Here is a 21,175-nt window from a genome sequence, read left to right as displayed (position 1 = left end):
ATAAAAGTCAGCTTTCACTGTTTCATTATATCCTAGGAATGGTTTTAGGCCTCGAAGATTAGAGCAGCAAATTCAGGATGAAATTTTAGCAGGTTTATCAAGATGTTAAAGTTGGATCCTTATCATCAAAGGACCATCGTAGCTAACTAAATTAGCCTTCAGATGATCAAAATAATGTTAACTAACATATAGGATTTGAACTTTATAAAATTATTTTTTTTTCTTAATAATCCTATGAGGTAGGTGCTATTATTATTCCCACTTTACAGATGACAAAACTGAAGCTATTTAAGTGTCTTGTTGAGAATTGCCTAACTAGTAAGTGTCTAAGGAAGGATTTGAACTCTGAACCTTCTTTTTCCAAGTCAGAGACTCTATTTACTATACAATTTTTTTTTTTCCTACCACAATAGTTCACAAAGGCTATCTACCAAGCCATGGATGGATTATAATTTGCATTAATACTCACATAGAAGAAATCACAGATTGTTAAGGTAGATTTTAGATCAAATTTATTTTTTAAATAATATTTTTTCCAATTACATATAAAAACAATTTTAATAATCATTTTTAAAAAATTGAGTTAAAAATTCTCTCCCTTTCTCCTCCTTCCTGATATACTAAGCAATTTGATATATATGTGTTATTATGCAAAATATTTCTATGTTAGTCATTTTGTGACAGACACAGACCAACCTCCCCCCCTCAAAAAAAAGAAAAAAGCAACAACCAAAACCCCCAAACCAAACCACAAAAATATAAAAGTTAATAAAAAAGTTAAAAATTTTATGCTTCAGTCTGTATTCAGACTCCATCAGTTCTTTCTCTGGAGGTGGATAGCATTTTTCATGAGTTCTTTCAAAATGTTTTGATACGTTGTTTTACTGTTTATAGTATCACCCTTTATGTATAAATCATGTACCTATTTTGATCTTATCTTGATACATGGCATACAATGTTGGTTAGACCAAATTTATAATACTTAACATTTATTTTTCTTGTGCACTGTATGTATACTACAGAGAGGTGAATAACATTAAGATTTAGTCTCAAGTGTGTCTCAAGTTATACAGTAGTGTAACTATGGGCAAATTACCAAGTCTCTCAGTGTTGCATACCTTTCTCAAATCATGAGTTATAGGTAGTTTTCATTTTAGGAATTATCACAGATATGAACTAGAAAAAGAAAATTTATTGTATAGTTTACATTTGTACCTATTTTATAGGACTTGAACCAAAAATTTTCTATTTTAGATTATTGTGGATACTTATGATTGTCAAATCTTTGCTTTTGTGATATTTTGGTTATGTCTTTGATTTTATCTGAAGGCAGGTTCTTGACCAAGAGCATAACTACCAATTAATGACATTGATTCTATGGAAAAATATGATCTATGATTTCCAGTTCTGTGAGGGCAAAGATTACATATTTTGAAATCTTTTAAATCTCTGTTTTTGAGAACAAAGGCTGTAATGTAATTTAACATATCTTTAAAAAGTTATGTAGTATTTGCTTTGTGCAGTTTAATAAAATGGCCAGAAGATGGTGATAATGTATAGTGATAGGGTCTGGATTTAGAGTTTTATTGGTTGGAGCTCCCAGGGAGGAAAGTTCTCTACTGTTGCAGTTTCTCTCCTTCCAGAATTACTAAAAATGTCTTAGCTACCATATCTAATCATTCTTTTCTCAGTCTTTATCCTTCTTAACCTTCCTTTAGCCTTTAATCACCCTTCCTCCATACTCTTCTTTTCCTTTTGTTTCCTTTCTTCTCTAGTTCCTCTATTTCTTCTAATTATCTTTTGCCAAATTTTTATCCAGGTCATACTGTTAACCATGGGTGTCTCACAGGCCCTTTTCTAATCTTTTATGTGGTAATCTCATCAACTCCCATGGATTCAATTAGCATCTTTAAGTTGATTATTCAATCCTAACCTCTCAGTGTCAACTGCCAATTGGGTTGCAACATCTGGAACTGGATGTCATATGGCTATCAAGATATCCAAAACCAAACATTTTTTTCATGCTCCCACCTCCACCTCAAATTCTCTTTCCTTCCAAACTTCCCTGTTACTATTGATGATATCTCTATCCTCAAATAAGATATTTGTAAAAGTGCTTAACACAGTGCCTACTGCTTAGTAGGCAATTCTTTCCTTTTCTGCCACCCACTGCACACCCACATCCTATTTTCACAGGCTTGCAACTTCTAGTCCTCATTCTGTTTTCTTCAGTTTTTGCCACCATCCTGGTATAGCCCCTTATCACCTCAGAGTTTAATTGTTGCAACTGCTATTTGGTCTTCCTAGTCTTTCATCTCTCCAGTCCATTCATAACTCAGCTTTTCATGATCCTACTATGGTGCAGGTATGTCCATGCTACCTCTTTACTCAGTAAATTCTAATGGTTTTCTGTCACCTGCAGGATCAAACATAAATTCTTGTTTTGTGTTCAAAGCCCTTTATAATCTGGTCCTTCCTCTTTTCATCTTTTTATACCTTGTACATACATTTCTCCATGTACTTTGTTACCTAGTGTCACCAGCCTTCTTCTTATTTTTTGAACAAGATACTCATCTTTTGGTTTCTAGTCATTTTCAATGGCTGTCCCTATTCCTGGAATATTCTCTCTCCTTAACTGTCTCTTGGATTCCCTATTTTCCTTCAAGTCCCAGTTAGTCTCACTTTCATAGAAGCCATTTTTGATCCCTTTTATTTCTAGTGCCTTCCTTCTGTTTATTATTTCCAGTTTATTGTGTATATGGCTTGTTTGTATATAGTTATTATGTTGTCTTCACCAGACTGTGAGCTCAGTCAGAAACTCCCTATTATCTGTATGTCTCCAACACTTATCTCAGAGCCTGGCACATAGAAGATACTTAATAAATGTTTACTGACTGACTTTTCTGCATCTTATAATTTTAGACTCTATGGAAGTCACTTAAGCTCTCATGTCTTTTAGGCAAGAGAAATTAAGTAACTTGTGCAGGTCATGTCAATATATCAAAGATGGTGACTGAACCCAGGTCTTCTGTGTTCTGAGGTAACTTCCCTAACTTCACATGGTAGTCATTAGTATTTCACTGAGGGAAGAAGGTATTTTGGTGGTAGTCTCATCAATTCACATTTCACAATCACACAATTCACAATTCTCCTGGGCTGCTCATAAATGGTCACTAATATTTCCTTCACTTTTCTGTTTACTCAAAGCGGAATTGTTGCTCACTTTAAAAAACAATTTTGGGAGTCTTTTATGGAGATTCATAGATCGTTAATCTCAATCATCGAAACTTGGTAAAATAGTATTGGGATTTATGATAATTTGGATCCAGGCTGGGATTGTTTAATTTAAAAATAATTGCTACATAATTAAATTAAATTCAACAAATATTTAATACTTAATTGTATAATGAATATTGGATAAGATACAAAGATTAGATAAGACATAGTCCTTGCCCTCATAGAAATTGCAATTTTGTAGGGAGAATATGACATATAAATACATAAATACAATAGGAAAATATGCACGAGGAATGCAAAAGATGGGAAAAGAGATCATTATTGCCTGGGAAGATCAAGGAAAGTTTCATCAACTAGATGGCATTTAAGTTGAGATTTAAAGAATGAATGAGGATTCAATAACAAGACCAGAAAATGATTGTGATGTGCTAAGTATCAAAGGAATTTTGGCATAGAATATTGGTTTTAGTTACAGGAGACCTGGGTTCAAATTCACTTTACTTTGTTGGGCCTCAGCTTTCTCTCTGGTAAAAAGAGTTTATTTCCAGCTCTACTTATATCATCCTCTAGTTGAAAAGCTGGGACATTCCAAGCTTCTGGCTATTTACATTCACTTTGGGCCAATCAGGGCCCAAACCCTAAGGGTCTTTAGCTCCCAGATTGATTTTTTATTCTGGCTCATTTCTTACCTAACCTTAAGATTTATTAGCTACTTTAGCTTAAAGAAACCAACGTCTCCCATTTCATCCTGGGCATCTATTGCTAATTGTTCTGATCTATATTTATCTGGCCATTGGACCCAAAAAGCTCTGGAGGAGACAGGGAGGCTGGTGACCTTGGCTACCCTCCCTCACTTAAATCCAATTCACTTGTATGGCATGGCATGGCCTTCCTGATATCATGGTAGAGAAACGAAGGATAAACCACAGCCTCAAATACTTATTACTTAATGTAACTTTTAATAAATCTTTTAACTTTCATAGGCTTTAACTTCCTCATCTATAAAATGAGAAGTTTGAACTAGATGACCTCTGAGATCTTTTCTAGATCTAGAACTATGGTCTCATGATCCATTTTGCTCACAGTAAGTTTGAAGATATCTGGGTAGAAATGTCTATTTGATAATTAGAGATGCAAGTCAGGAACTTGGAAGAGAGATCAGTGCTGAAGATTAGGGAACCATTGCTATGTAGGTGATAAAAAAACTTGGAAATATATATTGCCACGAGAGTAGTTATGTTAAATAGTTTGAAAGAAATGAAATTTTGTTTTGTTGAAAATATTCAATACAGATTTAGGCTTTTCACTAATTTAGATATACTTAAATTCATTTAGCATAGTAAGTCCACTTTAATTAAGTTGGTTAAAAAAAAAACAAACAGGCTTCATTCTATGAAAAATGAATTTAAATTAGTATAATATAATTTGATTTTGGCTGAATTAAAATAAATCCTGAACTCCTATACTAATGGTAAAGGTTGCATATGAGAATCCTTAAAAATACCATTTTGTGTTTTAAAGTAGATTATAAGTATTGCTTGTAATGTAAATTAAATTATGGTTTAAATCCATATAAATTGTAGAAAGATAAAATTCACTATTTAAAAATAGAAATAGAATAGAAAACTAGACATTGAAATAATACAGCAACTTATTAAGGCATTTATTTTGTGTTAGTTGCCTTGGGATGAAAATACAAGAATAATATAGTCATTTTCTTCTAGGAGTATATGTATGCACTACTTAGAGAGAGGGAGAAAGATTTATGTACCATGTACACAGATAAGTAAATAGGAAATAATTTGAAGAAAGAATGTGGAAAATATTTTCATCCATATAAAATTTATCTGACCATCATAATTTTTCAGTAATGTTAAATAATTTTAAAATCAAATGCAATCCTAAAATTTGAAGGTCTACTCTATAAAAATCCTTTGTAGGATTTCTGGCTACATTGCAATCCAATTCACTCTTAGCTCCTTACTTGTATCTTGTATCACATAAGCAGTTTTATGAAGAGTTCACTGATAAGATCTAGTGATACCTTTGTTAGTTGTGCCTACAGTCACATCAAAGAGAAAGCTTATAGTGCATAAAAGAAAAGAAAAAATATAATCTTTAGATGAAATTTTTTAAATTAACTTCTGCAAATTTAAAGTCACAATCTCTTTAAGAAGATGGTTTGAGTATTTTCTTCTGGGGAAGTGAACTTAGTTTCACCTGAAGTTGTACTTGAATTTGGATTGGTTTGCCAATATATAGTATGCAGTATTTTATGAAAAGTTTATTGAGTGTATATACTTGCATATTATTTTCTGATTTTTGTTTTTGTAAAATACTTTGTTTAGTTCAAAAAACATTTCTCAACAAAAATAGGAGTTTGTAGGAAGTGAAGGTGATTTTGGATATGTAAGTTTAAGAGGCATCAGGCCTTAGTAATACAGAAGTAGAGTTCTTGGAGAGAAATTAAGAGTAGATATGTAGTTTTGAAGTCCTTAGAATAGAGGTAATTAAGCCCATGGAGCTACTGAGGTCACTAAGAAAGAGTATATAAAGAAAAAAGATGAGAGATGAGTCTTGGGGGGGGGGGGATTACCCATATCTATAGTAAGCAGGATAACAATGCTTCCTCCTTCTCTCCCATCCTTCCTTGAGCCCTTCCTCTGTGTGGGACAGGTGCTAGACCCCCTTTCTCAAATTAACTAATCAGAGACATCTTCAGGTACAAAGAGAAAGCAATTATTTAATCCCTGAAGGGAGAGTCTCAGACATACACATGGGAGCTATTCCAGTTTCCACTATGTGTTCATGGAACCTGACAAGATTCCAACTTGTCAGGATTTAAAAAGCAAAAGACCCAAGCCTTTTCATTGGATAGACTAAAAGGAAATAAGCATCCTTGATCAATGGTCACCAATGTTGTCTGCGCCCTGTGGGTCAACTCACTTCCTGTAACTTTCTGAGGGTCTGACCTTTAGAGACCACATGACTCCTTGCAACCCAGGGTTCAGGACCATATATATATATATATATATATATATATATATATATGTGTGTGTGTGTGTGTGTGTGTGTGTGTGTGTGTATATATATATATACACACACACACACACACACACACACACACACACACACACATATATATATGGCTTCCACTAGGACATCTTTGTGATCTAGGCCTTCAGGCTGGTCCCTCTTCAGTATTAACTGTAATCTGCCCTTTACCATTTAGAACTAATACCCACACATCAGTGGAAGCTTTAGCTAAATCTTGAACTACTCTAATGATTAAGCACAAAAGCAAGCGTGTGACAGGATATTGTTGCTTAAAACAATGAGCGGGAATCATAGACCCTGCTTCCACCAATGTAATATTCTCTATTGAGGTTTTCTTGAGGTCTCTGTAGGCAGCCTTTGTTTCAGTTCAATAATCACCACAAGTGCAGCCAAGGTTTAAAGTCCAAATCCTTTATTGTCTCCTTCAAAGTCTTGTCTCCTTTCCTAGGACCCAGTTAGCTTTGTTAGAGGTCTATCTCTCTCCTTGGTTACAAGAGCTTGAGTTCCTGTCTCCTTCTCTGCCCTCTGAATCTCTCCAAATGTCTCTGAATCTCCCTGGCTGAGGCTTCTAGCTTATAAATTCCACACTGAGTACAAACTAATCATTATATTACTAGGAAACCATTATTTGTTGTAAGATTAAATCAGTGCTAAACTAGATTTAACCATTGTCTCCTCCATTCCAATTAGTATCTTATTTTAAGTTCTCCTTGTAGGATTATATCAATCATACTGAACCATGGTAAATTAGATAACTATCATCTCTATCAATTCAACTGTAAGAATCCTTTGTTTCAAGTTCAGCGTTCTGGCCCATAACACACCAACTTCCACTATCTGCTGACACCCAGTCATCGCAGAACAGATTGCATCTGTTAGACTAGAACTACATAGAAGTACAGCACTGTGGAGGCCTGGTGGCCTCAGGCCCGTTGTCACATCATTCCCACCTCAAACAGTCCAGACCCAGATTCATGTGGGACAAAGGGACAAAGGTCTCACTTTCTGGAACTGCTTCAGGCAGACAAGGGGATATAGTTGGCCCTACCCAGTGGGGTCCAGACTGAGGAGGGGAAACAAGTGATTTATAGGTGGTGGCAGCAGCGTCCGGTGCTGAATGTCAGAATCAAGTCTTAGGTGATTTCAGATTGCCCAAGTGGTTGGAATTTTGTGATTTGGAATCTGGAAGAAGCAACTCTCACAAGTATTTTAAAAATACAAGGTGAAAAGGGCAGAACTCTGGAGAAGTATATTTAATACAAGGTGTTAACTCAGAGGAATTAAAATGATTCTCTAGTTTACATGTACTTAGTACATAATATAGTTCTACAAGATTGACACCTATTCTACACGATTCACACCTATGATGATGTTCTTATAATAGAGTATATAAAAGCCCAACAAGGACTGGGAGAGAGACTTTCCTTCTCCCACCATTGTTGGGGCTGGCCTGTCCTCCTTCATTTCTCCCCTGAGACCAAGGCCCATTTGAAGGTCCTCCAGAAGGCCCTCTAGAAAGCTTGCCAGACCCCAGGAGAAGGAGACAGACTGTGAAGGATATAATAAAGATTTTGGACTTTATTCCTGACTATTCTCATTGGTGATTATTCTGCTGAAATGAAGGCTGATCCCAAGACCTCCAGAAAGCTAACAAGAATATTACATTATGGCGCCTGAATGTGGGGCAAGAATTACAAGAAGAACCAGAGCTGTTTGTGAGAAGGATCCTTCCAGAGTTAAGGAAGAAAAGCCCCAGTAAGGAATAATTAAATGGGCCAACACATCAAAGGATCAAGCCAGGAGACTGATAAGAGACTTAAATGCCTGTTCTGACTATAGCCCTCTTCTCCATTTGAAAGTTTGCCTCCATGATATTTCACAAGATCACTTGTTACAACCATCCAAAAGTGATAGTGCTGCTTGCATTCCTCAGGCTGCGCACCATGCTGTGATGGGAAAATAACAGCAAAAAACAAAAAACGGGTAATTGTTAAGTGACAGGTCAATTCTCCCACAGCCTCCACAGCTGTGGATCATAATGTCTGAAGAAATTGCAAGGCAGCCTTTGCTGACATAGGTGTTGCGGATTGGGAATGAGATAAATTGTAGGCAGAGGGAAGAGGAGAGAGGTCAGACAACACGACGGCCTTTTAGAAATCAGAGAATTGCAACTATCTCTCTGTGTAATTCTCTCACAAGAGGAAATCCATTCTAGGTTGGATCTCCAGCAGCCACCATCAGGTGGCCCCCATGTATTCCAACAGCTTCCCTGTGTATTCCAACAACAAAGACTAAATGTGAGAGGAAGGCTGGATCATAAATGCCTCTCATCCAAACAGCTTTTCCTAAGATAAATACCAAAGAATATTTTCCCAGAATTCTTGCTTTTGTTTCCTTAAAGGAGTAGGTGTGATGGTTAGAATAAAGTCTGGAGTGAAGCAGAAAAGAAAGAGACAGATAGTGAATTTATTGAGAAAAGGGAGAATGACTTGGGAACTTGTATACAAAAGCCAGCATGATCTATACATGTTGAAAATTTTAATAGTATACTTTAGAGGAGGAGATATTGTGAAGTGATGGTGATGAAGAATCTGGAAGTGGCAGTGGGTAATAAAGTATATTCTGACTCCTCCTCTTGGACCAACACCTGTATGTGTATGATGTGAGGGAAAGTAAAGCAAGTGCTGCTGACAAAGACCAGGGAAGCACAATGCTTTCAGAGAGAAGCCAAGTCTCTTCCAGTGAGATGGAGACAGAAGGAGTATGAAAGGAAGAGTTACAAAATGAGGGGAAAGTATGTTCTTTATGAAACAGAAATTCTAAAGGATATAGTGGAAGATAGCAAGAATTAGAGTGTGCCAAAGGTAGGTGATATAGAATAAGATGGGATATAGTTTAATGCCGGAGTAACTGAGCAAGACAGAGATGAGAGACTGATTTATAATTTATTAAATGGAGAGATATACTGGGACCAAATGGATCCATGGTTGGTTCCAGGGCTGAATGAGACTATCATCTCAAAGAATCCAGCCCTGAGTATCGGGACAACAAGATTTTTATAGGATAACAAGAATAATGACATAATGGGGGAGGTACCTAGAGAGGTTACTGATATTCTAATGATGTCTAAAATGGATAGACCTTTATCCTGTCAAACATTAAGAAGGAATGATTATAGCCTAAAGATATAAAACCATTATCTCATCAAACATTTAAGAAGGAATGATTATAGCCTGGAGTTTTGGGGGTAGAGCAACTGAGGTAGACCTTTATTTCATCAAACATTAAGAGGGAAAGGTTATAACCTGAGGCAGAGTAACTAAATAGGACAATTGAAGAAACTGGGCCAGGGCATTAAAAGGGAACTGTGGCATAACATTCTACACTCTCTCTTCTAACTATTCAAATCTTTGAATTATCTTCCTCTAGAAAGTTTTAGCAGCATAATTTTGACCAATTCTATGTGAAGTAAGTAGACCAAATAAAAATCAAAATAAAGCTAGAACAATGCAAGGACTTATGGCAAGGTCAAGTCTCTCCCTGATAACCCCAGATTTAATCAGTAATACACAAAGTTCCTTATTTCAATCATGTCAGGTCCTCTGAGGTTGGGGAGCATATGGACAGTTCACTGTGAGTTAGGTCTGTGGTCATTTGTACATGACTTGGCCCCTGCTTTACAGAGCAGCAGGGCTTAAGACAGTTGTGCTGCCTATTCAGAGGGGCAACCTGCTCCAGAGGAGAAGGGTGAGGCTTGCAGTAGCTCCACCTCTCCCTGCTCAGAGGAACAGACAGGGCTGCAGAAAGGATCAGATTTCTGAGCAGATTATGCACAATTAGACCAAGGCAGGCAAACCCCAAACTTTTAGAGGCCCGATATCAACTACAAGGTCCTTTTAAGTACACTGAAATCCTAATTAAGTATCGGGGGTAACAGGAGTGGAGAAACAGATCGGAGAGACTGCCAGTTCCAAGACAGGTATCTGATTTCTGGTTGTTTCTAAAAAATAATCCCCAAAACTGAGTCTGCCAAGGCAATTCCAATAGAATAAGGGATTTCAAAGTTTAAAGCATAACCAGCAAATCATAGTTCAGTAAATTTAAGCAAGGAGTAAAAAATGAAAAGGACTGTTTAAAAGACTGCCAATTAAATCTGAACTAGTAAGATGGGGGTAGGGCAGAAGTGCCTAAGAAAATATACCAGTTCCCCAAATTTCCTATTTCTTCCTCCCTTTTTTTTTTCTCACAGAAAGGAATTATTAAATAACCATCCCAATATAAATCATATACATATGCATATACATAACAGGCTAAAAGTCCCTCAAATGTAACAGCAATATTTACACAAGTTTAACAATTTCCATCCCAAGTCTTAAACACAAAGTAATAATACAGTTAAAATTCTAACAATTCAACCACTTTCCCACTCCTCTATATCAGTCCAAATTACATCAGAAGGGGCGATGGTTTTCTCAAAAGCTTCCTGCTGAAGATGGGCAAAGATGCTCAGTCCAGGGAGGGGGATGAGTGTGATTTGGTGGGCTGACAATCAAAACTTGATCTAGGTCCCAGAAGCAAGTCATTATATTTGTAATTTGACCAAATCTAGAAACAAAAATAAATCCAATAACAAATCTAAACAGATATTTACCACAACCTTATATTTGTACAAATCAATTTGCTGCTTTTAGCTAAGAGCCAAATAGCTACAACTTGATAAAAAAAAAAAAAGTCTGGAATAGTTTAGAGGGAGGGGGGAGAAGAGGATGCCATGTGATTGCCCTTCCCCCCACTCCACCTCCCAAGAGACAAGGGGAGAGGGAAGTCGAACTAAACTTCACTCCAGGCTAACTAGATGCTCCAATAGCTGAAATAACAGCAGTGGGGGGTGAGTTTAAATCTTTACAAAAGATCCCTACCCCACCCAACATTTAAAGTAGTAGAAATCAGTGAGTGGTTGGGTGGGTGGGGAATTCCATAGGTAACAAATTCTGAACCAAATACAGCTTTAAATTCCCAATAATATAAAACTGATTTCCCTATCTCATTTCAAATAATGAAACAGCATAGTTTCTTTCTCTCCCTATGGCCCCATGTGGCCATTATTCTCAATGGACTCCTCCTAAGCTTCAACTTGGCCAGAGTTGAAGCTTTCAGAAAAGTCAGATCCTTTTTGCTACATACTTTACTTAATTAGAGGCACATGACCCCTTTCAGGCAAGCTAACAGAACATCTTTAACAAGTTATTGTTCTTTTAAGATCTTATACTTAAAGATAATTAATTCTAGCCTGCATAGGCAACAGTAAAATTAATTCCCCAAATTTAGAATCATCTTAAAATTCCTAATCAAATGTTTTCTCCAGACAACAAATCACACAGAACACAGAGCACACCTAGACTGTCCAGCAAACATTTAACACAGACCAGGGGCCCACAGACAAACAAATCACACAGAACACAGAGCTCACCTAGACTACTAGACTATCCAGCAGTCGAAGTTAGCTCCAGTTTGCCCTCTCCTACCATAATCCAAACCGAGCCTGCCTTTTTTTTTTTTTTTTTTTTTTTTTTTTTTTGCCAGATGGTGTCTTTAAAAAAAAAAAAAATCCAGATTTATACTCTGGAATGCCCAGAGTTGTGCCAACTGGCACACAGAACCAGATGTGTCTTAGGAGACACTCAGGTATTGTGAACTGCATCCAGTTTGACACTAATCAAAACCAAAGTCAAATGGTGTCTTAAAAAGACACCCAGTAGTGACAACTGTGCCCTGTTCGACACTAATTAGAACCAAAGCCAAATGGTGTCTTAAAAAGACACCCAGTAGTGACAACTGCATCCAGTTTACATTCAAAACCAAAACCAAAACACAGACAGACAAAAACAGATCTAGAAGACACAAAACCAGAGGTTGTTATCCAGTGTCCTAAATAATAACCTTCTCAAAATTCAATGCCTGTCATTCCGTCAGCATTTTATTATTCTGAGAATCCAGGTGCTAATATTGTGTCTTACTCTCCCCTGGCTGAATCAAAAGTATACACTGTCAGGTGAGCTGCTTTTTACCCAGATCCCCACCTCTCCAAAGTAGAGACTTGAAATGTCTCTAACCCCTAGTCCTGTTCTCAGTTTCTGTTATCTTGCTGGGGCTTCCAAAAGGTAATGCCGGAGAAACTGAGCAAGACAGAGATTAGAGACCAATTTAATACTTTATTAAATGGAGGGATATACTGGGACCAAATGGATCCATGGCTGGTCCCAGGGCTGAATGAGACTATTGTCTCAAAGAATGCAGCCCTGAGTATCGGGACAACAAGATTTTTATAGGATAACAAGAACAATGACATAATGGGAGAGGTACCTGGAGAGGTTACTGATATTCTAATGATGTCTAAAATGAATAGACTTTTATCCTATCAAACATTAAAAGGAATGATTATAACCTAAAGATATGAAACTGTTATCTCATCAAACATTTAAGAGGTAATGATTATAGCCTGGGATTTTGGGGCAGAACAACTGCCCCCATCATCAAACATTAAGAGGGAAGGTTATAACCTGAGGCAGAGTAACTAAATGGGACAATTGAAGAAACTGGGTCAGGACATTAAAAGGGAACTGTGGCATAACAATAGAAGAATGGTGAATTAAGGATAGTTTTCTCCTAGGTGATTAAGTAATATAATACAAGGATATGAAAGCTACATCCTGTCATTGATACACATAGCAGGATACAAAGGCATGTCACCTCCTCACATTTGCACTGAGCAACTTCTATGTCTGGGATGCTCTCCCTGCTCCCTTTTTAACTTCTCTGGCTTCCTTCAAGATTCAACTCCAATCTCACTTTCTTCAGGAAGTTTTTTCAGTCAGCTGAAAATACCTACCAATTATTCTGTATATATTTTATATCTACCTATCTATATATCTGTCTATGCAGATTTTCTTCTTTATTAGAATGTGAGCTCCTTGAGGACAGAGAATTGTTTTTGCCTTCTAGTGATTATTTCTAATTTATCCAGTTTATATCTTGTTGTCCATAGTTTGTGTGTTGCCTCCTTCCTATGATTAAGCTTCTTTAGAGTAGCAAAGTATTCTTTTTTTTTTTTTTTAATTTTTTATTTAATAATTACATTATATTGACACTCGTTTCTGTTCCGATTTTTTTTTTCCCCCTCCCTCCCTCCACCCCCTCCCCTAGATGGCAAGCAGTCCTTTATATGTTGGATATGTTGCAGTATATCCTAGATACAATATATGTTTGCAGAACCGAACAGTTCTCTTGTTGCGTAGGGAGAATTGGATTCAGAAGGTATAAATAATCTGGGAAGAAAAACAAAAATGCAGATAGTTTACATTCGTTTCCCAGTGTTCTTTCTTTGGGTGTAGCTGCTTTTGTCCGTCATTTATCAATTGAAACTCAGGTCTCTTTGTCAAAGAAATCCACTTCCATCAAAATATGTCCTCATACAATATCGTTGTCGAAGTGTATAATGATCTCCTGGTTCTGCTCATTTCACTTAGCATCAGTTCATGTAAGTCTCGCCAGTCCTCTCTGTATTCATCCTGCTGGTCATTTCTTACAGAACAATAATATTCCATAACATTCATATACCACAATTTACCCAGCCATTCTCCAATTGATGGGCATCCATTCATTTTCCAGTTTCTAGCCACTACAAACAGGGCTGCTACAAACATTTTGGCACATACAGGTCCCTTTCCTTCTTTTGTATTTCTTTGGGATATAAGCCCAATAGAAACACTGCTGGATCAAAGGGAGTAGCAAAGTATTCTTAGCATATGGCATAGTGCTGATGGGAGGAACCCTGAAACTGTCCTCCCTGACTATGGGGGAGGGGGGAAGCCATGGGGTGAACTCTTGAGAAACTCTCCTCTGGGAGAGGCCCACCTCAAGGGAATCAAGATAAAGTGACTTCATTCTGTTATCTTGGTGGTGACTAACTGCACCCTCTATTGAGCTGAAAATTAGTTCAGGACCACTCCTAGTAGCTTGAATTTAAGTGGTCTCATTCAATTGGAAATTAGGCCTGGAACTGTGACAACATTGAAGGAATCTCATTCAATTGAAACTTCAGTCTCAGATTTCCTATAAAAACACAATTTTAAACTCATAATTTGCAGAATGTCTGAAGGAGAATTCTGCCTTATCAAGTAACCTCTCCTTGGCATAGCTGCCTGCCAGAACTCCTGTGTGCTGTGAAAACATTCTCTTCTCAGCAATAACCTTTTTTTATTTCTCTGCCAGGATTTCTCTTCTAGGACCTTTATTTCTCTGCCAGAACCTTGTCACTTGGAAGTCAGTCTTCCCAGCAAAGCTGACTTCTGCAGTGCCAACAATAAAACTTCATTTTTTGCCACTAATATTTTGGCTTTGTGAATTTTTTCACATTAATCTATGCCAACCAGAAGGGGATTCTTACACCTCAATTCTCTGCCCTGCCACTAACCACTAACCTGCCACTAACTGGGTCAGTGCTACCCAGAAGATGTTTAATAAATGCTAGCTGACCATCCAACTAACATAGAATGTGCACTTAGAAAATTCTCCTTGGAAGGGACTTGAGACATTGCCTAATTCTGTTTCCTTTTTAAATGAGAAAAGTGACACTCAGAGAGTTGAAGTCATTTGCTTCAGGCCATAGAGATTGTGAGGAAGATTGTTAACAAAGGTGTTAACATTCTGTTGGAATATTATATGTATATGTGTGTGTGTATATATATATATATATATATATATATTAAGAGTTAATGTTGAAAATATAGTGTAAAGTCAGTATGCATCGTCTGGCTCAGTAGATATGTTAGAAACAAAACTTCTGGGCTTTAGAAGTTGAGTATAAGGGAAAATAAATTATGTTAACTTATTTGCCATATTATTGAAGAACTGCATACAATAAAAGTTTTTAGGCCTCAGTTAACACTATGCTTTTAAAAAGTTACTGTTTAATTTTTGTGTTGAACATTTAAATACAGTTATGTTTCTGAGTGTTACGTGCAATCATATAAACATTTCTATATTTTTTATTTAATATAAGAAGACGAACAAAAAAAGTGAAAAATAATATGATTTACTTAAAGTTCTATAAGGAAATTTTAAGTAAATTGATTCTTGCATATAGAAGGCTTGTGTAATGTGAAACTGACAAAGTAATATTTTATCTATTGAACTGATTCATTTTTACTTTGCTAATTTCTGGATTACTTGAGTGTGATAAGTAGAAACTTTTTATAATATATCCTTTGTCTCCAAATAAAAATAACTCCCCTTCCTTTGTTCTATATTACTTTCCAATCATTATAGAGACTGCTACTTGATGGAGAGTGGCATAATTTAAAAACAATCATTTTTAACATAATTACAAAGATTTCAAAGAGTATTTTTATGTACTTAGCCTCAGAAGAATACCATATTTTATTGGGAAGATCCTGATTTGGTCTTGAGTCATAAAGTTGATCGCTCTCAATGACTAGAAGATGGTTAGTTTTAATTTCATTTCTCTCTTACTGAAAATTCAACTTAAATAGCTTTAAACAGAAACTTCAAGTCAGATTTTCTATACTATATATGATTCTGGATCATAGCTATTTAAAAGACTAAACATGCTTCCTAAAAGCTAAGCTGATCAACTTTTACTTTTTTTTTCCCCTCAATAATATTTTATTTTCTCAAATATGTGTAAAGACAGTTTTCAACTTTCATTTTTCCTCTATAACTTCCCTCTCCCCAAGACAGGAAATAAAACTGATCAACTTTTAGCTGAATTAAATCAAAATTTAAATGAAGATTTTGGAAGACAATTCTGCAGTTTCTGACTTGCCTTCCAAGCAAATGACAGAGACTAAATCCAATGAGCATTTTGTTACTTGGGGCATTTTGCAAACCACTTCCTGACAAAGAATGTGATTATGCATCCAATTTGGATTCAAGGCATCTGAGTTTGAATATTGGTTTTGACCCTTAATAGCTGTATGATTTCAGGGTTCACTGAATCTGTTTATTTGTGAAATGATGATAATGCTTTCAGTACCTTTATCACTGGATTATAAGGAAGGTGCTGTAAACCTTCAAGTGCTATATAAATCTGAATTGTTATTATATTTTCTTTTTACAAGTGAAAAAATCTATGTGGTGTGACTAGTTCATCCTTTTCTAGAATACTTGTCTCTTTTCTTTTCATTTAACAAGAGAAGTTTCAAATATATTTATTATTTTGCTCTTGGATATGTAATTTGTTCATAAATAAAGAAGTAAGCTTGTCAAAATAACATGAGAGGTATGACATTCAAGTAATGACTGGATGTAGGATGTGAATATTCTTTTGTTTAAATGAAACAAATTTCAAGTAATTCATATTGATATTATGTTCTTTTCTATTTATTATAGGAACATCATTTCTAAAATAGTGCTAATTCCACATAAATAAGAACAGTAATACAAAAAGCTTTGTATATGTTAAATCAAATTAATCGAATTCCTCAAATTCTGATTGTTATTGTTTTGTGGTCTAGCAGTAAACAGCGATGCACTGGGCAGCTGCGAATGAGATCACATTCTGTGAGTCCAGTACACAGATCAGAGGAAGAAAATCTTGCCACACATATTTCTGTAAGATCAGGTTTCATTGTTATTAATTATTTCTTGTCTTTAAGAATTGAGTTTAATTCCAGTTTGGACAACTGTTTTCATTGGTGTAGGGAATTCCCTGGGGAAGAATCTCTAACAATAATCCTACAGAGTTGCCTAGAGAATTGTCAATTTAAGTGATCCCCAGTTGGAATATCTTAGAAGAAATTCCTAAACCCATTTTTCTGTTGCTCTGAAATTTGGCTCTCTATCCTACCATGCCATGCTGCTTCCCTAAAAACAAGGTAATATGTTATGTCATCAAACAGTTATCTCAGCATCTTTTTCTGGGGGTGGTGGTAAATAACTAATATTTTGTTTGTTAGTATTATTTTGTAAACTTACCTAAATATACATGAGAAGTTTTTCCTGAGTTCTACTATATAGTATACCATTTGTGAATATTGCTAGGCCTCTGAATATCTGATTATCCTCAACTACAGTTTTTCTTGGATTGGTAAATGTTTGATACAGTGAAATTTTATTTATAAAAGAAGTAAAGAATTATCTTAATGGCCATAAAATGATAGAAAGGGAATTTAAAAGCTATTTTTCCATACATTCCTAATGTCTGAATGAGGACAAATATTAGAATAAAGATATTCTTGGATACGAACACAAAACTTCCTTTTCAACAAATATGAGCTTTTTAAAAAAAATTTAAATTGTGATGGCATGCAATTAAACTTTTTGTAAAAGAAGTAAAAGAAAAAAGTCTGGTTAATTTAAAATACTAAATTTAAATAATTAGTTATTAGGTTATATTATAATTAAATGTGTTATGTCATTGCCCTAAGTGATAGTAATCTCTATTACTTTTATTGGAAATATTTTCCTTTAAGGTCAATGTCATCTCAGATTAAAAAGAAAAGAAGCATAAGACCTATGAAATTATCTTTTATTTTTATTTATCCTAATTTTTCTTTGAAATGTTCATATTTCAGAAGAATTATTCCAAAAAACCTTCAGTATCTGTGGATGACAGTGAACTTGAAGCTCGTCTTAATAGTTGGAACCTTGGGGTAAGAGGAATTTTATGATTTGATTTATTATTTTATGATTTATTTATGGTATGTTGAATAGAACCAGTTTTCAAAGTTGCCCATGTAGAACAAATATTTTAGAACCAAGTGCTTAACACTGGAAGATGTAATCGAAAAGAGTGCTGTACTTGGGAGATTTTGATGAATATCTTAGTAGATACTTCCCAGTTAAGGATCATAGACAAATTATTTAAACTTCCATAGTCTTAGTTTTCCTGTTTGTAATGGAAAAATGCTTCTTTTACTATCTACTTTGTAACATTATTGTGAGCAAAGCACTTTGTAAAGCTTAAAGCACTATAGGACATGAGTTATTTCTGGCTCTGAGATTGTGTTTCAGAAGTAAATTACATGGGTATTGCCATGGTCCTTAGGAAGTTTACAATTTTATTGGAAAGACAGACATAGATGAAAATTTAAGTAACAGTAAAGGCTGGTTCTGACTGTCTATGTGATTTATCCTTATGAATGGGTGCTCTGGGAGTATAGGAGAAAAAAAGATGTTTATAGACCAGAATGATTAGGAAGTAATTCATGCATTGGCCTTTAGGAATTGTGTGAGAAGATAGTTAAGGCAGGATTTAGAAGTAAAAATTTGCGAGTAAGGATGGATACAGTCATTCTTATGGAGGCATGCCATACAAGATTAATTCATCACTTAATTTTTAATCACCTACTATGTGCATATGACCATGGGAATAAGATTATAGGCCATCTGACCAAAAAGAGGAAATAGATAAGGAATTGTGAAAATAGATCACAAGCCTGGACCAGAGACATGGTACAGTAGAGATGAATGAAATAGAGAGACTTTTGTTTTCCAGACTTCTACTGGAACTCGTTCTTAGCTAAAATCAGAGCAACTAATAACATCTTTAGTTGCCTTAATAGTAATTTAATCCTTTAAAAAGTAGAAGAACCAATAAGAGATAATTCCATTTCACACTGACGGGGAAAATCTGGTTGCTGTTTTAGAAATGATGGGTTTCTTGTCACAAATACTGTCTCTTCCTAGAGTTTGTGGTAGAGAAGTAGAGGAAATTCAGTTATGCTATGCATTCTAAATATGGGAAAGCAGATTTCAGAGGGTTCAAGCACAAAAAATAAATAGCAGCTCTTGGTCTAAAATTCTATAGACAGGAATAAAAGATGCTCAGGAATCAAATTCTGAAGACATAAATAAACAATCCTAGTGAAGAATTAAAATGGAATTTCTCTGAATATGTGGATTCATCAGAGATTCACTAGCCAAATTAGATTAAAATATATATATATATATATATATATATATATATATATATATATATAAATGGTTACAAGGCCTAGTGATAGTGAACAGAAAAGTATAGAATGTCCCTATAAACAGTTTTAGCTCAGAATGAGCTGAGACTGATGAGGAAAAAGTAAGGACAAATTGAAAGTTATCAGTGTCTTTAAATCATAGTGCTCAGAAGTGAATGAATACAGTATACCAGTTAAGTGATGTTCAGCATAGAGTACTGTGGGATTATCATCTACCTATTCCTAGAAACTGTGCCTCTCTTGATGCACACCAAGATAGCATTAGCTTTTTTTTTTTTTTTTTTTTTTGGCTGTATTTTAAGGAAATGAAGGAAATGAAGGAAATGAAGAGTGGGACATTTGCTTGAGGGCAATTTGCCCTTGATAACAACTGAGAAACAGCAGAACTTCTCCATTATCTGTTGCTTTCCCAAGGACAATCACCTTTGCAGGAGAAAAAAAATGACAGGGATTTAATATTTAGGCTAAATAACAAGATAGCAGGACAATACCCAGTTATTTTGGATGAATTATATATACACACAACTTTGGGTAGTAAAATAAAAGACAGATATAATTGCTGTCACTACCATTGTTATGGAAAAGGGAAGAGGTACTTAAAAAGGGAAGAACAGATGTCTGTGTTTTGCAAAAAGAGAAGACTTTTTGCAAATTGTTTACTAGTGAGCTTGACTTTTTTGGAGAAATTCTAGGATATCTTACTAGAGAGTTGGTTAAGAAATATTTAGAAAGGGAAGCAGTGATTATAAAGAGCCAGCATAACTTCACCAAGAATAGGTCATGCCAGATTTACCTCATTTTAAAAGAAAAATAATATTATTAATGCTCTTCTAAATGTTCACTAGTACTTTCTATGCTCAGTCATGTTAGAGAAGGCCAGAATTGACTTTAGGGATCTTTTGCTCCAATCCTCTCATTTCAAAGATAAAGATACTGAGGTTCAGAGAAATTTAGTGATTTGTCTAAACTTTAGAATTTGAGCCCAGATACTTTTAGATAGCTAGTACTCTTGGCTCTAGCCATATCAATTCCCTTTATTTCAGATATGGTATGGCTCCCTCAACTCAATTCCTCTCTTGGCTCATCTTTGTTCTTCATATGCCAGGGCTTAATCAATGCCTTTGCTTTTTGCAGGAATGGGAGAGGCCGGGAGAGGTTGTTTCAGTGTGATTCTCTATTGTCTACATAGCTCCTAATGTAGGGCTCCATTGCATAGATATGCCAGATCTCCCTAACTTTGTTCTCAAGTGGTTGGGCAGTATCATTATTTTATACTTGTTATAGGTGAGGAAAGTGTGCCAACAGAGTTGCCATAGTAGAGGGAATCTCAAGATAGGTCTAAGACTTAAATGCACAAATTAGCTTATGTCTTAAATAATATGGAAGCTGATTGGAGATGGAATTCACAGTATGTGCTTTCAGGATGAACATTTTTCTCTGCTAATTCATAAGAATTTTATTTTATTTGAAGTTTCTCTTTTTTGTCTTCTTGATTCAGCTTTAATATGATTCATAATCCCTCCCTCATCCCCATTCCCAATTTTTATTAAACAAATATTTTTATAAAGAAGTACTAAAGAAGGTTGGAGAAAGTGATTCACTGTCTTGCTGGTAGCATGAATTAGAGGGCTTTAATGAGTCACTTAACTTCACTATACCTAGATTTTCTATTTGGAAAATCAGGATATAAGAATAAGTTATTTTTGAGCTTATTTCCTACTCTAATATTTTATATTCATTTAAAGTTGGCTTAAATAATTGCGATCTATTCCTTTGTATTTGAAGGGAAGTTCATGATTTCCCAAGGTTCTTTGAAGCTTAGGAGCAAGTAATCTATTATACTTCCTAGGAAACTATAGATGTTTTGTAACTTATAAAAGAAATCT

At 35.3% G+C, this 21,175-nt stretch overlaps 1 protein-coding gene across 1 annotated transcript in view; it reads left to right on the top strand.

Moving 5' to 3' along the window:
* CEP112 (centrosomal protein 112) overlaps positions 1–21,175 on the top strand; it is a 589,318-nt gene that overhangs the window by 37,081 nt on the left and 531,062 nt on the right. Inside the window, exons 3-4 of the mRNA XM_051996640.1 lie at positions 16,830–16,926; positions 17,889–17,966. Of these exons, the coding sequence (XP_051852600.1) occupies positions 16,830–16,926; positions 17,889–17,966 (175 nt within the window). The remainder of the gene's footprint in view (positions 1–16,829; positions 16,927–17,888; positions 17,967–21,175) is intronic.

Source organism: Antechinus flavipes, chromosome 4 (assembly GCF_016432865.1).
Source record: "Antechinus flavipes isolate AdamAnt ecotype Samford, QLD, Australia chromosome 4, AdamAnt_v2, whole genome shotgun sequence".
In the NCBI taxonomy this organism is placed as follows: Eukaryota; Metazoa; Chordata; class Mammalia; order Dasyuromorphia; family Dasyuridae; genus Antechinus; species Antechinus flavipes.
The sequence above is the reverse complement of the archived record's forward strand: the minus strand, read 5'-3'. Positions and strand labels throughout refer to the sequence as shown.